Genomic DNA, 21,919 nt, shown 5'->3' with positions numbered 1-21,919 from the left:
TATTTAAATCGTGTTCTGTATTGATTTGTGTTGTTACCCTGCGCTCGCGAAGCCAAAACAGGGTTAGGCATTCGGTGGCGTCCGTACGCGCATGGATGTACAAGTGTGGCATGCGTGTCTGCATTTGAAAAAATTATTTTCTCTGCAACCGTTGGTCCGATTGACATAATTTTACCATAGGAGAGCCTCCGCCTGTATAATTTTTTTATTCATACTTATGACGTCGTAGGTCACGTGTATGGATGCCATCTTGGAAAAGCGTTACACCTCTACATCTCCCAAACCGCTCAATGGAAAAAGTTTAAACAGGGTTCATTGTCAAGTACTCCCAATGGTGAATAAGATATGTTGATGATGTCATCGGTGTCTTCATTATGTTACAAGTACAACGACAAGGAGTACAACGCTTGATCAAGTACAACGCTTGATCTGATCAGTATGAAAAAAAAATGCCCTCTGCAACTGTTAGTCCGATGGACACGAAATTTGTAACATAGGAGCAACTCCTCCCGTATAAGTTTTAATGATAATTATGACATCATAGGTCATGTGGTACAGGTGCCCTCTTGGAAAAATTGAAAAATGTTACACCTCTATATCTCCGAAACCGCTCCATGGAAAAAATTGAATAATGGCTCATTGTCAAGTAGTCCCTTTGGGGAATAAGATATGTTAATGATGATTTCATCAGTACCTTAATTATGACGTCATAATTCGACAAGTACAATGCTTTATTCGATCGGTATGAATTTTTTTTCTCTGCAATTCTTGGTGGTATTGACACATTTTCACCATATGAGCGCCTCCTCCTGTAGAATATTTTAATGATAATTATGACATCATTGGTCATGTGGTATGGGCGCCATCTTGGAAAACCGAAAAACGTTGCACCTGTATATCTCCAAAACTGCTCCATGGAAAAAATTTAAACGTGGCTCATCATCTGCATGGGAAATAAGTGTTATTAACAATGACGTCATTGGTTTCTTAATTATGACGTCATAATTCGACAGAGACAACGCTTGGTCTGATCAGTTTGAAATTTCTTGAGCGTGATCTTCGCAACAATTATATTATAGAATATAAATTTATGATGTAATATCTCACGTGGTCTGTCAGCCATATTGGATCAACAAAAAACGTTCAAAAACAGAGGAGTTGGCTTGGCTCGCACCAAGTTGACTGCACAGGGTAAGTATTCTATGAATGCCATCTAGTTTTTTTTGGTCTCTAATGTCATATACTCTACTTCTGTGTTCATGATTACTTTGGTTGTAAGTTGACAAATAAACTTCTGTGAATTTATTATATCAAACAACTTTTTGACTTATTGAGGTTTCTTGCCCTTACATGTGATCACTCGCCTCTGCTCGCCGAGGATAACTTTTTGAGACTGATCGCTTACTCACCTGCATTCTGCTCATCATATGCAACGTTCCACGATTTAACACCATTTTCTCGACGGTGGAGTGCATGACGACCGTGGTGCGTGACATTTCAAAGTTTTGTCAAAAATAGTTTAAAGTTCGAGGATGCAACACACTCGCTGTTTATTTAATTTGTCCCAATTTGGTGTCTTGCGTCGTTAATGATTATGCAAATGAAGACCATAGACGTAGAGCATTGATTAAATGAGTAGATGAAGTTGTATAAAGCATTATGTTATTATAGGGTTTGTACTATGTGCACAGATATGTATAATTGCGCAAACAGCGACTCGATAATTGCACGTGGATTTAAACGCGGTGTTTACCCTGTTCGCTGCGGAGTTGAGGGTTGGTTGTATATGGGAGGGAAGGTTATAAGTTATAACTCTTCCACTGTCAACACACCTGGATGTGCACCTGCTGAAGGGCGATCGGGTTTCGTCCGAATGGGCAGCCGCGCCACCAGGGCTACGAGCGAATGGGGCGGGAACAGCGCCCGCGAGGCTGGGACCACGAGACGGACGGGCGAACGTCCCGCCCCGCGGGCTCGGCAGGGACACTCGAGGAGGGCCCGCGGAGCCCCGAACCGATCTTCGCGCGCCGACCGGGGACCAGCATGGCGGGATGTCGCGGCCGGACTCGCGAGCTCGGAGCCGGGCCTCGCATGGTGCTCCTGTTGGCCGTGGCGTTCGGTGCGGCCGCGGGTCCGGCGCATGCGGCGGGTGCGGGGAGGAGCTGCCAGGAGGTCCGATCGGCCTTCCAGCTCAGGAACATCGGACCGGCCGCGTGGGTCCCGGATACACCCGAGCAAGGTGCGATTGTAAAATTACATACCTGGTATATTGATTATGGATGCTACAAACCCCGCAGTACCTTTTGAAAAGAGCAGGCCATTGTGTGCCACGACTCTACCATAATTGTATGTATATGTATGTATGTATATATATATATATATATATACTGTATATCCTTTTTGCTGATTGGCCACTGCACCAATATCGTAATTTAATCAAAGTCAAACATGCATTTCCTTCATGTTCCATGAATGTAAGTTGTCTATCTAGTATCTGCAGCCTCATTCTACGGGTCATTAACGATTTACATCAAACAATAAATCTACACAAATCTGAGTCTTGGACGTCTTTGTCCAACAATGTGACTGTAATGGATTTAAAATAATGATAATAACTAGAATTGCGAGCAGTGATCATAGGCGTCCAAGCAAATTGGCCGCCATAGCACAGGACTGATGGCATCATCATCACCTCCGCCACCAAAGGTGGGTGGAGGTTATGTTTTCACCCCTGTCTGTCTGTCTGTTTTTGAACACAATATCTCAAAAGGTTATGGACGGATTCGGATGAAATTTGGCGGAGATGTGGCGTATGTGACAAGGGCGAAATGATTAGATTTTGGTGAACATCCGGATTCGGATCCGGCTACTAGAATTTTTCAAGTGATTCTTCACTATTGGGAGATAGGGCCAAAAACGATCCATAGTAGGATATTTCAAAATGTTGTTGACGGATTTGGACGAAACCTGGTGGACCGCTTGTGTGTGTGACAAGGAAGAATCGATTCAATTTTGGTGAAGATCTGGATCCAGCTAGTAGAAGTTTTTAAGTGATTCTTCACCATTGGGAGATAGGGCCAAAAACTGTATGTAGCAGGATATCTCAAAAAGTGGTGGACGGATTTGGACGAAACTTGGTGGACCGGTTGGGTGTCTGACAAGGACGATTCGATTCGATTTTGGTGAAGATCTGAATATGGATTCGGATATAAGAATTATTTAATTTTTTAACTGATTCTTCACCATTGGGAGATAGGGCCAAAACGATACATAGCAGGATCTCTAAAAACGTTGTGGACGGATTTGGACGAAACTTGTTGGACAGGTTGTGTGTGTGACAAGGACGATTCGATTCAATTTTGGTGAAGATCTGGATCCAGCTAGTAGATTTTTTTTTTTTAATGATTCTTCACCATTGGGAGATGGGGCCAAAACTATATATAGCTGGATATCTCAAAAAGTGGTGGACGGATTTGGACGAAACTTGGTGGACCGGTTGGGTGTCTGACAAGGAAGATTCGATTCGATTTTGGTGAAGATCTGGATCCAGCTAGTAGATTTTTTTTTTTAATGATTCTTCACCATTGGGAGATGGGGCCAAAAACTATATATAGCTGGATATCTCAAAAACTGGTGGACGGATGATTTCGATTAAATGTGATTCTGTATTGTGATTTTCTGGTCTACTCTGGGATGCAAAACGTAAACTGTTCACCTGGCAGAGGTATGCTCTCTACTGAGTGCCGTTCTAGTTTTCAATAAATTATCCTCATGTGTTGGCTTAGCCTGGTGTTGGCTTAGCGGTTAGGGTGCCGGCTTGGGATCCTGGGTACGAATCCCGGTCGATTGCTGAATTAACGCCAGGGGGGTTGACTCAGCCTGTCATCCTTCCGAGGTCGGCAAATTGAGTACCAGCTTGCTGGGATGAATGATCACGGTGTGTACCCCGATTTAGAATAGGTACACCGTATCCCTGCGCATCGTAAGAGGTGACCAAGGGTTGGCGTCAGGAAGGGCATCCGGCCATAAAAACATTGCCTCAAACAGGGAACCATGATTGTCATGGGGCCCGCAAGGCTAACCCCCGCTCTAGCGGGGAAAATGGCCTCCATTCATTCATTCATTCATTCATTCATTCATTCATCCTCATGTGCAGTCGATCGTATTTGTAAATTTTGTTTTGGATCAGTTTAGCGGTTCTGGAGATATAGATTTTCAATTTTTTCCCTTAAATAGATGGCCGCCATACCATGTGACTCATGATGTCATCGTTTGCAAAAAAAAATCCTCATGTGTCGTCAATCATACTTGTGAAGTTTCGGATTAATCCATTGAGTGGTTCTGGAGATATGGATTTTCAAATACTTTTTCCTTAAATCCAAGATGGCCACCAAACCACATGACCGATTATTTATCTTTTTGCAAACTTTTATCCCCGTGGCTAGGTGTTCATATTTGTAAAATTTCACGTTGATCCGTTCAGTGGTTCTGGAGAAGATGTTTAAAATTTATGATATCATAGGCAATGGCAGCCAATGTAAGTCAAAATTGGAAAAACAAAATTCACAAAAGTATAGTACTGTGTGCAAGATAAACGGGTTGCTTTAGGATAAATGATTGCGTGCCAGTCTGTTTGAAACTGTACTTCCATTTATTGTCATTCGTTCTTCTTCTTCAACGGTCACCACACGTTCTTGTGGATTTGACCGGTTGAAGCTTGCCCAAAGTCTTTCACGAACCGGCTGGCCAGGCCTGACGTTCCACTAAGGTTGGGGCTGAAATTTGGAGTTTGTTGAGGTTGCCGGCGAAAGTTCGCCTGCTCGTCACAAAGCACACCGTGGGGATGTTTAATGTCCACCAACTAACGCAGGTAGCTGTGACACCTTGTCTAGCGTCCATCTTATGCTGGAGGATTTTCATATCAGCTAACCGAATTCAACCACCAACTATTTTTGAGATCAGCCTAGGCCAAAAGGTCAACATAGGCCAAAGGTCAACAATTTCAAATTTCTAAAATCCTCAATTTTCATCCGATTCACTTGAAATTTGAATGGGATTTTATGCAAAATGATTAGCCTTATGACAGATTCTCAAATGAATATTTATTTTTGTTACTTTATCACTTGATGGAGTCATCACCACTCCTTCCTTTTGGTTTATGACAAAAACTGGAGTTTGTTGTTGCTTTGCTCTTGTTCACACCTTCACATTATGTGTGCAAAAAAAAAAAAAGAACGACCTTTGCATCCGATGTCCGATAATAATTGCCATGTAATCTTTGTCTGTGTCTGTGAGTCCGCACTCAAAATCAACTTTATGAAAACTAACTTTATGAAAAAAAAATTCTGTCTTGTTGCCATTGTACTTGTTTTGGGATCACTGTCTGAACCAATGCTGTGATTATTCTGGAGAAAAAAAAAAATTGCAGAACAAGAAAACGAAGTTTCTAATTCAAAATTGCCTCAAATTTTTGCTGAAACACCACTGTCCCAATACAACAGTGTGTGCACGTGTGTGTGTGTGTGTGTGTGTGCAGGTCAGGTCCTGGCGGTGTGTAGCGCAGGCAAGATGAGTTGCTGCTCCAGACGAACAGAGCTGCGGTATCTAGCGGCGGCTGTTCGGGATGTGCGTGAGGCCGTGCGTGGTGAAGCTTTGCCTCTCAGGAACGCGCTCTCAAGGCACAGCTCGCAGATCATAGGTGAGGAAAGAAACTCACCACCATAATGCTCATTATTTGTCCGAAGAGTAGAGTTGCCCCAAAAGCAACATATCCTTTTTTTGGTAACCGAGTAGCACAAAACTACACCTGATGCAAACGTTGAACCATTTGGCATCTTCTGTAGTTAGGAGTAATGGTGGGGTCACCCGTGGGAATCCCACGGGCATGGAGGTGTATCGTTGCGATCGGTGCGGCCGTTTTTGCGGTACCCGGGACAATAACGTTAGGCGGGAGTCCAAACCTGAAAATGCTGGAGACCAAAGCTGAAATTGGAAAAACAACATAGCCTATTTTACTCCAGGGGGTCCCAGGATTACCCACCCAAAATTTCGTTGGTCTTCATGGCCTTGTGGCATACCTGCCTGCTCTACTGCTTGAACATTAGCTTGCCTTTCACCAGGCCCAGATGTACTTTGGCCAGGGCAGGGAGAGCTGGTAGGTGGAATTATACATTCGTTGTTATTATTGCCAAATTATGCTACTATTATTATTGTTACCTCCGCCATCTAAGGTGGATGGAGATCATGTTTTCACCCCTGTCTGTCTATTTGTTTGTTACTTGCCGGAATAGATTCCGACAAGTATGTTGGTTGGTTGGTTTGTCTGTCTGTTTGTCTGTTTGTGCGCAGTACATCGTTGCACACAGCATCACCAAACTTTACACACACATTTGCCTTGCCCTGGAACAGACTGTGCCCAATTTTTAACTCTCTAGGCCCAAGGTCAAGCTCAAGGTCACCCAAAACGTGAAATCAGGGGGGTCGAGTTTTCATTTAAAATATATTTCAAACCACTATAACTCTAAAAGTACAAGAGATATGCTCACTCACTGTTACTGACATATAGGAAGTCACATACGACATTTCATTTGGCACCATGACCTTTGACCTTGAGTGACCTTGAAAGGTCAAACTCAAGGTCAAAAATTGTTTTTTTTACTAATAACTCTGTCAAACATTATCCGATTCCCTTCTAACCTTCTAACCTGATCTCTGAGAAAGAGTTAGAGCAAGTCTACTCCTCAAGAAATTGACAGGTGTTTTGAGGCTTGTGTTGTTTTTAGGAATTAATAGGAATTTTTACACGTCACTTTACTGCCAAAGTTAATCAAAAAGACATGTTGTACTTCACAAACATTCTGTTTTATTCAACCTATCATTTGCCTGAAGTCATCTTCCATCTGCTTCTGCTTGGAAGTCAGCTAATGTCACCTTCATTTGCCAACTTCTTCTTCTTCTTTAGCAGCAACAAATATTCCCATGTTTTGTGTGGTTGGCTCGGGGGAAGCTTGTATCAAGTCTTTCACGAATTGACTTGCCAGGCATGGCATTCGACTCAGGTTTGAGCACGAATTTGGAATTTGGACAGGGTGCCGGTGATAGCTCGCCTACTCTTCACAACGGACACCGTGGGATCTTTACTGTCCACCGACTAATTCCAGAAGACAGCACGTCCGATTTAATGACTGCCTGTGAAAGCTTGAGATGACAGTTTATTGCTAGGCCGAGATTCGAACCTAAGCTAGACATCTTGGAGGTGAGTGTGCGTACCCATCTTCATCAGCCATCCTTGCTGCTTATATATGATGCTAGAAAAAAAACAAAAAAACTTCCACTTCCATGAGAAACTTCGTGTTGGAATCTTTGGATTAAGCCTCCACTTAAAATTAATGAAATGAAGCATTTTGAAAATTTCGAATTATTCTCTCTCCAATTTCAACATCACTGTAATGCGTACTGTCTTATCAAGTTGTTTCAAATGAATCTATATGAGAAGATGATTTGTAATCCTGGATGTCACCTGGGTCACTCACTATACGATACACATTTACATAGACAAAATTGGGGTCTTCCCTCTACCCTGAACCCCCTCCCCCAGATATGCTACCTTGACAAAAACCATACTTGGGGTACCCTTAGGCAACTTGCAAAATTAGAGTCGATCTGGTCCAGTAGTTTTTCACAAACAAACATATTATATACATATATAGAAATGGACTTTTATAGTATGGATTCAAACATGTTGTTATTCTGTTTAAAGAAGTCCAGCACATTCACCTGTACATTCCATAAACAAACATGTCGGTGGAAGCGAAAGTTAAGTTTCACGACAATAATATGGCCCTCTGAAATGAATGGCCAAATTGGCAAAGGCCCCAGTGTACAAATGATCCCAGACAAGTTTACGTCGGCAGATATCGCTTTAATAATGTGTGAATACCATTGACCCTGATGCAAACCTGCACCGGTCATCGACCAAGTTAGATGGTCCAGGTCTCACTGTGGGATTGTGTAGGTCAGGCTTTGTGAGTGATCTTGTGGTCCTCAAGTGCAGCACTAACAACATGTGCACAGTATGGATGAGTGTTGTCATACATAAAGATGAAGTTGGGACCTTGCTGTTGGGACAGCAGAAGGACTATTGGTGTAATGATCTCTTCCCCTTATCTGACACCAGTCATGGCACCCACACAATAATTTCAAGGTCAGATCTTCAGCCAACTTGAATCCTGGCTCATACCATCAGGCTACATCAGGCTTCATCATCAGGCTTCATCATCAGGCTTCATCATCAGGCTTCATCATCAGGCTTCATCATCAGGCTTCATCATCAGGCTTCATCATCAGGCTTCATCATCAGGCTTCATCATCAGGCTTCATCATCAGGCTTCATCATCAGGCTTCATCATCAGGCTTCATCATCAGGCTTCATCATCAGGCTACATCATCAGGCTTCATCATCAGGCTTCATCATCAGGCTTCATCATCAGGCTACCTTCATCAGGCTTCATCATCAGGCTTCATCATCAGGCTACATCATCAGGCTTCATCATCAGGCTACATCATCAGGCTTCATCATCAGGCGTCATCATCAGGCTTCATCATCAGGCTTCATCATCAGGCTTCATCATCAGGCTACATCATCAGGCTACATCATCAGGCTACATCATCAGGCTTCATCATCAGGCTTCATCATCAGGCTACATCATCAGGCTTCATCATCAGGCTACCTTCATCATCAGGCTTCATCATCAGGCTACATCATCAGGCTTCATCATCAGGCTTCATCATCAGGCTACATCATCAGGCTTCATCATCAGGCTTCATCATCAGGCTTCATCATCAGGCTTCATCATCAGGCTTCATCATCAGGCTACCTTCATCAGGCTTCATCATCAGGCTTCATCATCAGGCTTCATCATCAGGCTTCATTATCAGGCTTCATCATCAGGCTACCTTCATCAAACCAGGCTATCTAACGACGCAATTAACATATCGCTTCCAAAACAAATTCAAGAAGGGTCATAACCCATGGGCAACCTAAGCAAGGCCTGTCTCCTTGAACTGTTCAGTCTGACAGTCACTTGTGAATGTAATAAAAATTACGCTTCCACTAAAAATTTGCAAGCATGCAATGACAGCTGCGTTTGAATCATCCCCCTTGAGCCATCCCAATGACATGAGCCAACTCATTCGGTGTTAAATAACACTGAGCATTCCTCAACTGCCTTGAACCACATGAGTGGCCAATTTATGGAGGGCATTGACATGAGTTGCCCACAGACGTGTCCGCAGATTCTGTGGGAAACGGAATTTGCACTTGAATATCCAGAAGCGTTAATTTCAGGTGACTTATTATTGCACTTCCAATTTACTGATTGGGTTTCTTTCCTCAATCTTCATGGTTTGCAAGCGCATGAAAAATACATTTATGAACTATATGTATATATCGTTTATTTTGCCAGTTAAAAGTTGTTACTTAATTATATTTTGTGCAGAGTATAAATTTCACACTTTATGTTTCCTTCTTCTTCTTCTTCTTCTTTAATGGCCACAATTATCTCACTTTTCTTGTGGGGTTGGGGAAGCTTGGCCCGAGTCTTCACGAACTGGCTGGCCAGGCCTCACGTTTGACTAGTTAGGACAGGAAATTTGGTGCTGGTGCCAGCGATAGCTTGCGTACTCTTCGCGAATGTTAATGAAGTGAATGTTAATGTCAATGTTATTTTGTTTGTTTTTTTAATGTTAATGAAGTTGTTTCGACATATAAATTTTGCCAAAATCTCCAAACATATAATTTGAGTTATTGCCCCACACAAACAAAGTGAAAAGCGGAGTTAAGCAATTGGTTCATTCATTTCTCCGCCTGTCTTTCCGTCCGTCCATCTAATCAGTTTATGATCATCAGTTTATGGTCATCGGTTTATGGTCATCGGTTTATGATCGAGGAACAACTAATTTAAATTGATTGTTACATTTCGAACCTGAATCGGAAGACAAATTCGCTGCTTTTCAGTACTTTGGCTCCGGATTTGTCCCGATCGCACATGCCAAGCGAAGAGTGAGATAATTATTTCACTCTGTTTTTCTGCCTGGCAGTCAAACAAAATTTAAAATCATTCCAAACGGGAAACTTCTTTTGTAAGGACGTCATAAAGGACACGAAAAAGAGGCACTAAGAACTAATGCAATGCGTTAGATAGGGTGATGTAATAGACGCTGCGTAAATGGTGGTAAAACCCGTAATTAATTTATTTACACGACTTTTACAACCTTTCTTTTATTTAAATGGAATTATATACTTGAATACTGTAGAACACAAATTACCTTCTAAATGCTTCCAAGAACCTCCATTTTTGTAGCACTTAACATGTTTTAGGGTGGTGTATAAGGTTGGTGTATATGGGTGGTGTATAAGACTGCTTCAATAGCGCTAAACTTCCTTATTTTTTAAAAATGATCTTTAAAATCGTTATTGTATTTCAATTGAAGTACACGCATAAACACTGTGCAGGGTAGCATGTTTTATGAACTCTCTAGTTTGTTTCTGTGTTATCAACCAATGGTGATAATTAATGTATTCATTATTCACCATAAGAAAATATGCAAGAATAATGTAGCCATGTCTTGCTCATGGAAGAGCAAGGTTGCACAGACAGTTTGGTAGCGGTGCAACAATTGGGTACAAACAACAAGGGAATGAATGAACAGGAAAAGAAGAGACAAGTGGAGGAAACACTGAAACTTGCAAGAGGGTTGGCTAAGGAAGTGTTAATGGGGGTAAAAAAAATTAATGGGTTAGTTTGGGAATGAAGTGGTGGTACATTTTATTTATTTTTAATTTTTTTTTGTATACAAGATCGAGGATCGTGTAAGAGCTAAAACGTCGGTTCTGACATTGCTTGCCTGAAGCCCGAGAATGAAGAGTGGGAAAGAACTGCCCCTGGAAGTTGAATCCTTAGATGGGAGAAGCGAAGAGCAAAGGAGTTGAGGTGTGTAGTCTGGATTTTGGAAGTTTAAAAGAAGGGGGTTAGTTAGTCGAAGAACGTGTATCCTGGAGTTGCTGGGGAGGAACTGAAGACTGAGATCGCAGAAATCGCAATATCGGAGAAGATGCGGAAGAAAACAAAGAGAAACCACCGAACTGCCTGCGATGTGAAAGCAACTGACCTTGTGCTTCAGCCTCATCATGATAGATTCCAATAATGTTGAGAGCTTTATATTCTGTGGAATCCAGGAGTGACAGATTTGACGTGGGGGCATCAGCCCTATGAGAGAGTAGTACCCATTCAGCGATGAGCAAAGACCTTATAGACTGAGTTACTCAGATTTTCTGAGGAAAGACTTTGATCGTTGGAGAATGCCCAGTCTTCGACTGGCTTTGAAGGCCAGCTTTGCTCTGTGATTGGCCTAGGATAAGTTATGGCTGATAGTGAGGCCTACACGTTCAGGAAACTGAACCTCTTCCAGTTACTGACAACGTAAACAGATAGTTGGTTAGCAACTGGGCGATACAGTGAGAGTTTGCAGGATTGAAAGATGCGTTCCATTTATCAGACCAGTGTCTAATCATTTCCAGAGAGAGTCTGCCTAGCAGTGGAATGGGGGTCCTGTACGACACAATGTGGAGTCGTCTGCAACAAGGGAGAGAGGCTTTTTCAGGGTTCTGATTCTTACCAATCAACCTCATCGTTGAAAGACCACATCTCGTGTTTTGAAGCTCTTCTTAATTACCCTTAACACGGGGTTTCATAGTATGAGGGTAAAATATCCTTGCTTGAACTGCGTATCTTATATATTTAACACGTGAAACTTCCCCTAGATTTCTGACTACTTTTCTTTGTTTTCATTTTGGTTTGACAAAGTCAGCGGGATGCATTTTAAGAGATTACCAGATTTGTCCAGAAGGTATGAAATATGACTCGTGATGATGAGGCGTGATTTGATCTGAGCCTGGTATCTGGGCAGCTTTGGTATCTGGGCAGCTTTGGTATCTGGGCAGCTTTGGTATTTGGGCAGCTTTGGTATCTGGGCAGCTTTGGTATCTGGGCAGCTTTGGTATCTGGGCAGCTTTGGTATCTGGGCAGCTTTGGTATTTGGGCAGCTTTGGTATCTGGGCAGCTTTGGTATCTGGGCAGCTTTGGTATCTGGGCAGCTTTGGTATCTGGGCAGCTTTGGTATCTGGGCAGCTTTGGTATCTGGACAGCTTTGGTATCTGGGCAGCTTTGGTATTTGGGCAGCTTTGGTATCTGGGCAGCTTTGGTATCTGGGCAGCTTTGGTATCTGGGCAGCTTTGGTATTTGGGCAGCTTTGGTATCTGGACAGCTTTGGTATCTGGGCAGCTTTGGTATCTGGGCAGCTTTGGTATCTGGGCAGCTTTGGTATCTGGGCAGCTTTGGTATCTGGACAGCTTTGGTATCTGGGAAGCTTTGGTATCTGGGCAGCTTTGGTATCTGGGCAGCTTTGGTATCTGGGCAGCTTTGGTATCTGGGCAGCCATTGGATTGTTTATGATTTAAAGAAGAAACTCATTCGCAGCTACACGGATTCGGTTCGTGGCTGCTCGGGTTTTTCTTAGAAGCGAAGGCATTCAACTCTCCAAAGTGATAAATTTATGATGCAAAGCAAGTCCAGAGAATGTGTGTAGCCTTGTGCCAGCTCAACTCTCCTTTGGTGTTTCATCATTGTGTTTGGTAAAACGTTTATGCATTTCTCAGTCGAGCCGCAGAGATGGTGCTTTGTGCGTTTGCCAGCCGTTCGGTGCTGGAATACATCATGATTTGTACTCACCAACTGGGAGGTGTTCGCGTCATATGACCATTGTTAGTTGGCAATGTCGGGTTGCACGTATGGAGTCTGAGGTTGCATTGTGTCTTTATTGTTTGCTAAAGGTGTGATGTGGGGCGTGTGAGCGTGTGTGTACACATTAGATGTATCCACTCTTAAAGTGCCTGTATTATGTTCTTGAAAGTTTCCATTGTGCTGCAAAATTTCTGAAGGTCAATGCTGTCTGTAGCCCTTGTTAGTCAGATGTTGCTCTGTCTTTTGGAAACATTAATGTCCGTTACAGTGGACTTCCTGGTGTCACATATGTATCTTCCACGTAGTGATTAGGTTCACCAGGCTGGTTAATCCAACAGGATGGTGCAGATTTGCCTCTGTGTTGTCTAGTCTGGATTTGGTTTCGGGCATGACAATATAAACAGTAACATTTGGTGCTTGGCAGGCAAAGTGTTGCATCACAAAATGTGCTGTCCTTCAGATTACCGTTAAGCCGGGGACCAATCTGCTCCCATTAGTTGGTGAACATTGAAGATCCGACGGTCAATTTGTCCGGAGTGAGTTATTGCCAACACCCTGTCCAAATTCCTGCCCTAGTGTGCAGGGCCTCTGCATCAGCGGCACAGCTGTGCCTCGGTAATCATGAAAGCCAGCCACTTTAACCGTTAAGCCAACACCAGGCTTCGTGTGGAGTCATGCATTAGAATCTCAATCCAACGTGCGATGGCCAATAATGCAGGGCCAGATCATGTCAGGCTCGGTGTCATTTCCATCTCAAAGGTTTACTGCCGTGGATTCCCAAACTCCATTTGTTTGGCCGCTACCCTCGAACATTCCACATAGCTCGGTCCATTCCACGGTTACATTGGGCATCCAAGTGATTCTTGGTCTTCTTGGTTTCAACCTCTAGCTCTCTTCACTTCAACCTTTCTTTCTAACCGTTCCTTCTGTAAACATGAATCATGGTAAACGATATGACCAAGATAAGCCACCCTACGTTTCTTTATTATACCTAACAAGCCTCTCTTCTGTACAACTGTCTTTAACACTTCCCAATTTATTTATTTTTTTGTCCAGGAGATACTGTAAATCTGCCTTTAGACCCACATCGCAAAACCCTCCAACTTACTTACCGGTACCTCTTTTTTCGATTAAGTTTTCATGTCTCTGCACCCTAGAGCAGTGTTTACCGGTACCACAAATAGCACTTGGCTATTCTTACCCTTGTTTGAATGCTCATTTGTCAAGATGTCAGAGCTGGATCGAGTAGAAAGAATTGTGCAAAATTAGCCTAACTGTGAAATTGTGTAGAGAGATGACTTATCTTCCAAACGACGTTATTGGGCCAACGAGTTACTCTCTGTCTGACTTTTTTTGCTGCATGCACAATACACAAGGCATACTATTGTAGTAATACAAGGCCTGAAAACGTGGATGGAGACGGAACCAAAAATCGAGACGAAAGTAAACTCTCAGGAAGGAAAAAATGGAACTTTGGAAGGAGGAGGGTGTGGAGGTTGGGGATTAACAGGGGTAGAAAAGATCATGGTTTTGGAATGGGGATGATCTGAGATGGTGGTGAACAGCTGTCTTGAAGACTTGGAGAAAAGTACAAGATTGAGCAGGATGTGGAAGTTGATTCCACAAGTGGAGAACAAGAGGAACAAATGAGTGGAGGTGAGCAGTGATTCTGGATTTAAGTGGTTTTACCAGATGGGGGTTTATAGTGGAATGCGTGCACCCAGCAGAAACTATGGGGAACAAAGCACGGAAAGAGCAGAGGATGCATGACTAGAAAGGAGGGGTTAGAAACGGAGAAACCACCGACGTGTCTGCAATGGGAAAGTGATAGACCCATGCGGTGGCGGATTAACGCAACGGCACGCAGGGCACAAGCCCAGGGCCCCCAAATGCAATGAGGTCATCCAACCAATGAAACGTGAGATCATGAAAGACCGATCATGGTTCATAATCTTTTGAGATGAGACTGAGGGTGGTGGGTCTTACTTTGCCGACAAAACATATCACCTTTTGAGTGGTGATAAAGAAAGCGCAAAGGTAATGCTGAAACATTGTCACGTGATGAGTCCATTAAAAAATGTTTCCCTGATGTTTTAACTGGACGGGACTATTAGAAAATTAAGGGGTGAAGTTCATATTAGTCGAAAAAGCAGATTAAGTGGAATAAAAACAATATTTAATGTATACAAATGCAACAATAATCACAATAAAAATTCTATAATTCCTAATATTAATACAGTAGATATCGATATTGTTTAACAAATCCACACTATAAGACATTCTACGATCAAAAAACAACCCCTCATTAGTAAATGGACTAACCCGTGAGCACGGCGCAACATTGCGGTTTATAAAATCATATCACCTGTATCAAGGTAGAAACTAAACGACCCCAGCGGTGTTGAAAAGCGAAACATAGCTAAACTAGAACAGCACCTGGTAGAACACAAACCTCCACCAGGCAGAACAGTTTACGTTTTGTATCCCACTGATAGGTCAGATCTGGATTCGTACCTGAACCAAAATCTAATCGGCTTGTTATTGTCACCTACCCAACTCATTCACCAAGTTTTTGTAACAACTCATACATAACTTTTTGAAACGTTACGCTATGTTTAGCGCAAACCCAACAAAGCACATCACCAAAAGAACACCATCCCTACTGTGAATGAAGCATGGTGATGGCAGCATCATGTTATGGGGATGTTTCTATTCAGCAGGGACTGGGGCACTTGGCAGGATAGAAGGGAAAATGGACGAGGAAACACAGAAAAACCATTGAGGAAAACCCGCTGCAATCTGCAAGAAAGCTGAAATTGGGACTGAAGTTCACCTTTCAGCTTGACAACTACCCGAAGCACACAGCCAAAGCTACACTGGAGTGGCTAAAGAACAAAAAGATAAATGTCCTTGAGTGACCTAGTCAGAGCCCTGACCCAAATCCAATCGAAACTCTGTGGCATTACTTGAAGATTGCTGTCCATCAACGTTCCCCACGCAACTTGACTGAGCTTGAACAGTTTTGTACAGAAGAACGGGCAAATATTGCCAAATCAAGGTGTGCAATGTTGGTAGCAACTGTTCCCAACAGACTCACAGCTGTAATGCTGTCAAAGGTGCTTCCACCAAGTATTAACTCAGGGGTGGACACTTATCCAACCAAGATATTCTAGTTGTGTATTTTGAATTAATTTTCTGAAATTTTTAGAATTTGTTTTTCACTTGGAAGTTGTGAGTTGCGATGTGTAAATACAGGTGGGAAAAGTCCGATTTAACGCATTTTAACTCCAGGCTATAAGGCAACAAAAGGTGAAAATTTTGAAAAGGGGGTGTAGTATAGACTTTCTTTAGGCACTGTATATTAGACCAGTCCTGAAGAGAGATGGCTGCTTGCAGTCCCTGCCAATCTGTCTGAGTGAACTGACAGACTCACCAGGGTTGATGCAGCTCTCTGAGAATAGCCAGAGAGATGTTGACTCTCACAAACATATATGATTAGATGATCCACTTGAAGCAGAGGAAGAGCAGGAGACATTTGTGGGAAGGTTGGTCATCACCAACTCTAGAATGGAGGATTTGCCGAGAAATGGATTTGGGAGAAATCCAGGTGGGAAAGTTCACACATTGAATCAGTCCCAAAGAGTCACATAAGTTGTTTGCCGAAGAATGCCATGGCTAGTGGCAGAGGTACCAACACCCAGCCGATTAGCATGGGGACAATTTAAATTGCCACACATAAAGAAGAGAGAATTGGGAAGGGTGGTTAAAAGTTTGTCCACGTTGTCTGAGAGAGAGAGGCAGCTATGGATTTGTCACTGTTAGGAGGATGGTGCAACACAGACAAACGAGAGGTGGGAGCAGAGTGGAAGTCGCAGTCAGAGTTACTCCTGGGGGTTGGGAGGTGTATGATCAGTACTTGGATGGTGAGAATTATTATTTTTTCTCTATACGGAATCGAGGCTCGTGTAAGAGCTAACACATTGAACATGAAAACATGCACAGACACATAAAACATGCAATGAAGAGAGCGGGAGACAAGAGGGGGAGGGAGAGGGAAGCACACAAGCACAACAACAGAAGAGAACAAGGACATCGGTAGATCTGTGGAAGGGGGAATGCTGGGGGAGGAGGGATGGGTACACGGAATAAAGCAAATGAACACCACTATGAATTTCACTACTAGGAATTTCAAGAAAGAAGTTGGGGATTGAAAGAGGCGGATTTGGGGTGTTTTAACGGGTGTAGAAAATATCAAGGTTTTGGATTGGGGAAGACGAGATGTCTTCCCCCATCCAAAACTGTGGTGAACAGCTGTTTTAAAGACCTGGAGGGAGGAGAGAGATTGCAGAGAGTGAGGGAGTTTGTTCCAGAGGCGGGAGAAAAGAGGAATGAAGGAGTGAAGGTGAGCAGAGCGTCTTGATTTTGGCAGTTTCACCAGAAGAGGGTTGCTGGCAGATCTTGTGCGTCCTGCAGGAATATTTGGGGACAGAGCACAGATAGAGGAGGGGGAGCAAGGCGGGAGAGGAGTCGGAAGAAGACAGAAAGACCACCTACCTTCCTGCGGTGAGAGAGAGAAAGGCCATCAGAATCAGCTTCACCGCGGGAGATTCCAATGATTCTGAATGCTTTGGTTTCAACCGCGTGAAGCCGAGCTCGGTGTGAGGCAGGAGCACCAGCCCAGAGGGGAGAGCAGTATTCCATTGAGCTGCGGATGAAAGCTTTGTATGTGGTGAGGAGCTCAGGTGTGCCAAGGAAGGACTTCACACGACGTAGGATGCCCATACGGCGAATCGCTTTGGAGGCCAGCTTGGAAATGTGGTTTTCCCAGGAAAGATCATGGCAGATCGTGAGCCCCAAAAGCTTGAGTGACAGAACTTCTTCAAGAGGATTGTTCAGAAAGTAGATGGGAGGGTTGTCCAGACTGTCTTTTCGTAGAGACAAAGTGAGAGTGTGAGATTTGTCAGGATTGAAAGACATGGTCCACTTGTTTGACCAGTTTGTGATATTGTCCAGGTCTGCAGAGAGTGAAGAGGCTGTAGCCTGCCGATCTGAGGGTTGAGATATGGAACAGCAGAGAGTGGAGTCATTAGTAAAGGGATAGAGAGGATTTTCCAGAGAGTCTGAGAAATCAATAATGAAGACCAGAAAAAGCACAGGGCCCAGTACACTGCCTTGAGGAACTCCAGCCTGAACAGGAAGGGGAGATGAGAGAATTCCATTCAGGGCCACACCTTGACTGCGACCGGTGAGGATGTCCGCGAGCCATGTGTGGAGGTTTCCATGGATTCCATAAAAGGAGATTTTGGTGAGCATGGTGGGGTGCCAGACCGTATCGAAGGCACATGATATGGCAAGGGAGATAGCTCTGATTTCCTGTTTGGCATTGAGGGCCTCCATCCATTGTTGAGACAGCAGAAGCAGCATGTCCAGAGTAGAGTGACCTGGTCTGAAACCAAATTGATGATCTGAGATCAAGTCATTGGTGCAAAGTACATGGATAACTCAATTTTCTCACTGTCCTTGTACTGATCGTACACCTCCCAACCCCAAGGACAAGGACACTAATCAAATATCAGGTGCTCAACTTCAGTGCAGGTACACTATTATGTTGCAAGACCATCTGGGAAGACCAAGCGTTCTTTAAGATTCAACTCTGGCAAAATTGAGCGATGACAGATAATGCACCATTTTTCAGACCACCTTTTGACCTCGACCTTAAACTCGGAGCTGTATGATGTAAATTAAGTGTAATTAAACTTTCCCTATGCTATCTCGAGATGGTGATTTCATTCCGATCGGACAAACCTTAGTCGCATTTGGGTGAAATATGTTAAAATGCCTTTAAGTGGGTCATGACCATAAAAGTAGGTCAAGGTCAAATATAATTATGTTCAACCCCGCCTACTTTGTATTCCCAACATTAATGCAAAATTTCATTCTGACAGTCCTCGTACTTTTTCAGAAAAAAGGAGAAAAACCTAAATGGTGGTTTTGTACTCCTTGGGGGGTTAAGACCTTGACCATTAACCCAGAGAGGTATGATGTCAATTAAGCATAAATGCAGCTTGCTCTAGCCTATCTAGAAATGGTAATTGAGTTCTCATCAGACAAACCTTAAATTAATTATGGTGAAAAATGTTTAAATGTCTATAATTAGGTCATGACCTTAAAAAACTAGGTCAAGGTCAAAAAGCTCAAGGTCAAGGTCAACACCGCATCCATTCTATTCCCATTATTGATGCAAAATTTCATTCTGAAAGTAGCAGCCGACTCCGAGATGCAGCTTGGAAATTGATACAGCTCGGAAATTGGGAGCGCGGGAATGGAAAATATATTAATAATAATAATAATAGTTTTCCAAATGGTGGTTTAGTACTGCTGGAGGTCTAATAAACTCTGTGGTACCATTAAACATTAGGGGCACTAATTGTCGAAACAAACCCTACAACAGCAATAAGCCTTTCCCTATCCTATAAGGGGAGGCTTAATTAGTCGGAAAATTCTTTCCTTCTTGGAAAAAAAGAAACTCGGTATTCAATCTCCCCTTCCCTTTCTTGTGCTGCCATTCGATCCTTGAGTGATAGTTTGATGATGTGTCAGCAGGGCAGTGTCTCTCCGAGCTTCTGTCCTTTGGATACGACGTGTAGCCGGATGTCCTGCCTCCTCGGAAAGGGAAATGATCCTATGGTATTTTACATATGCCAGTGCACTGGCTAATTTTGAATTCCCAGATGGCTTGGGCAAGGATTAACGCCATCTCTTCGCCTAGGGTACGTTTCCACCTTCAAATATCTTTTGGATAACTTGTCCCGTGATTCCGTAGTGAGAGCTGGCGTAAATAGACATCATATATGTTGTTGTTTCCACGTTTAAATCGATGCATACATGACACAATTGATGGATGAGACATCTTCAGAAAGCTGTTCTAATGTTTAAATGTGTTGAAGTTGTCTTTTTTGTTCATCATCAATGTCTCGTTACGCGTCTTATTAAACAGAATCATTTGGGTATTGATCCTTTCCATTCCATACCTGTATTTACCAAGTGTACATAATATACTACTTTAACTGCCCCAATTATTCCCATGCACCTTCTAGTGAGGCCATTCAGGGAACCATTTTGACATGATTCTTTCATGAACTGGCTCATCAGTCCTCAGGTTCGACCGAAGGTAATTTGGGCAGGTATTTCTAATTTGTACAGAGCTCAGGTGATAACTCGCTTACCATGGGTGAATTTTGGCCATCTGGATGTTGGGAGAATTTCCAGTGGATCTGTGGGCCGGTAGGAGCTACATGTAAGTATCGATATTTGTGAACATAAGAACATTTGCACGGCTCCCTGTTTGAGTTGACTAGCTCTTGGTGGGGTTGAAAATTAATTAGGAAAGCTAGTTGCATCCTAAAGTGCATGTTTAGGATTCGATGTCTCATCGTCAATCATACTATATATAATTTGAGAAGTGTTTGCGTGTTTGGTGCATGTTTGCTCGCCTGCAGGTTTGTGTTTGTTTGACTTGTATTCATTCACTCCTGGACCGTTGGACAGAATGAGTTGAAAGCTGGTGGTTGTACTCAGGATATGCACGGGATGCATACAGGGTGTAAACAAAATTAATAGTCCTGGGAGTTCAGGGTACGGGAGGTCCTTCTCCCAAGAAGTAGGTACTTCTCCCAAGCCTGGTGTTGGCTTAGCGGTTAGGGTGCCGGCTTGGGATCCTAGGATCCCGGGTTCGAATCCCGGTCGATCGCTGAATTAACGCCAGGGGGGTTGACTCACCCTGTCATCCTTCCGAGGTCGGCATATTGAGTACCAGCTCACTGGTAATTCCCTGTGTGTCACAAGAGGCGACTAACAGGGTTGGCGGCAGGAAGGGCATCCGGTCCATAAAACATTGCTTCATAAAGGGGACCACGGTGCCCGAAAAAGGCCAACCCCTGCTCTGCAGGGAAAAATGGTATCTAAAGGTGGTTCTAGAGGTACTTCTCCTGGCTGAAGAGGGTATTACAAGTCATAATACGAGTACAGTATTCGGTAGAGCGCATACCTTTGCCAAGCTGAACAGTTTATGTTTTGTATCCCACTGATGGCTGCATCTGGATCTGGATCCTGATCTTAACCAAAATAGAATCAGCTTGTTCTTGTCACTTATCCAACTCATCCACCAAGCTTTGTCATAAGTCGTCCACAACTTTTTGAAATATCATGTTATTTATCATTTTTAGCCCTATCACTCAATGGTGAAGAATCGCTTAAGAATTAAAAAAAATTATCGTATCTGGATTCGGATCTTCACCAAAATCAAATCCATTCGTCCTCGTCAGACACCCAACCTGTCCACCAAGTTTCGTCCAAATCCGTCCACAACTTTTTGAGATATCCTGCTATATATCGTTTTTTGCCCTATCTCCCAATGGTGAAGAATCACTTAAATTCTCTGATCCGGATCCGGGTCTTCACCAAAATCTAATCATTTTGTCTGTGTCACTTACTCAACCTCTCCACCACGTTTCGGCTGAATCTGTCCACAACCTTTTGAAATATCTTGTTCATAGACAGACAAAGAGACAGTGATGAAAATATAATGTCCATCCACCTTAGGTGGCGGAGCCAACAACTAGGAGGAGAGTGTTGATAATACAGACATTAGAATTACTCCCTATGGGGGTCATGTTATTATCTTTATGATTATTAAGACCATATAGCAGAGTGCCCACCCAACAGGCGATCTTGTTCCAAGCGTGCTACACCTTCTTCTGACGCATCCCTTCATTTCGGCGATGTTTAGGCAATGTATACAAACTGCGGCCTCGATTGGTCCCAAAAATAAAATTAACCTGGGTTAACGTATATGAAGTGAAAACGTGGGTCATGCTTATGCACATTGCACATACATACATACATACATACATACATACAGTCACATGAAAAAGTAAGTACACCCCATGTAAAGTTTTGACTTTTTCAACATATTTCAACATACAGCTATTTGATCTTCATTTCAACAATATTGATAGATAAAGGTGATATAATATAACAAATATCATGAAACATTTACATTTTGTAGTCCATTGTATAATTTAAATAAACATAAATGCAAATTTCGCGTGTGGAAAAAG

At 43.0% G+C, this 21,919-nt stretch overlaps 1 protein-coding gene across 3 annotated transcripts in view; it reads left to right on the top strand.

The window, feature by feature from the left end:
• Positions 1 to 1,859: 1,859 nt before the first annotated feature.
• LOC137435388 (glypican-5) overlaps positions 1,860 to 21,919 on the top strand; it is a 91,332-nt gene continuing 71,272 nt past the window's right edge. Inside the window, exons 1-2 of one of the 3 annotated variants that reach the window (XR_013624530.1) lie at positions 1,860 to 2,239; positions 5,537 to 5,698. Coding sequence is in view for 2 of the 3 variants with exons in the window: in XM_068129137.2 (XP_067985238.2) it covers positions 2,044 to 2,239; positions 5,537 to 5,698 (358 nt within the window). In the remaining variant the exon portion in view is untranslated. The remainder of the gene's footprint in view (positions 2,240 to 5,536; positions 5,699 to 21,919) is intronic. The other 2 variants (XM_068129137.2, XM_068129135.2) reach the window with 2 other exon arrangements.

This window comes from Myxine glutinosa, chromosome 9 (genome assembly GCF_964187855.1).
Source record: "Myxine glutinosa chromosome 9, kmMyxGlut1.1, whole genome shotgun sequence".
Classification (NCBI taxonomy): Eukaryota; Metazoa; Chordata; class Myxini; order Myxiniformes; family Myxinidae; genus Myxine; species Myxine glutinosa.
Note: the sequence above shows the minus strand (reverse complement) of the source record. Positions and strands in the feature narration are given on the sequence as shown.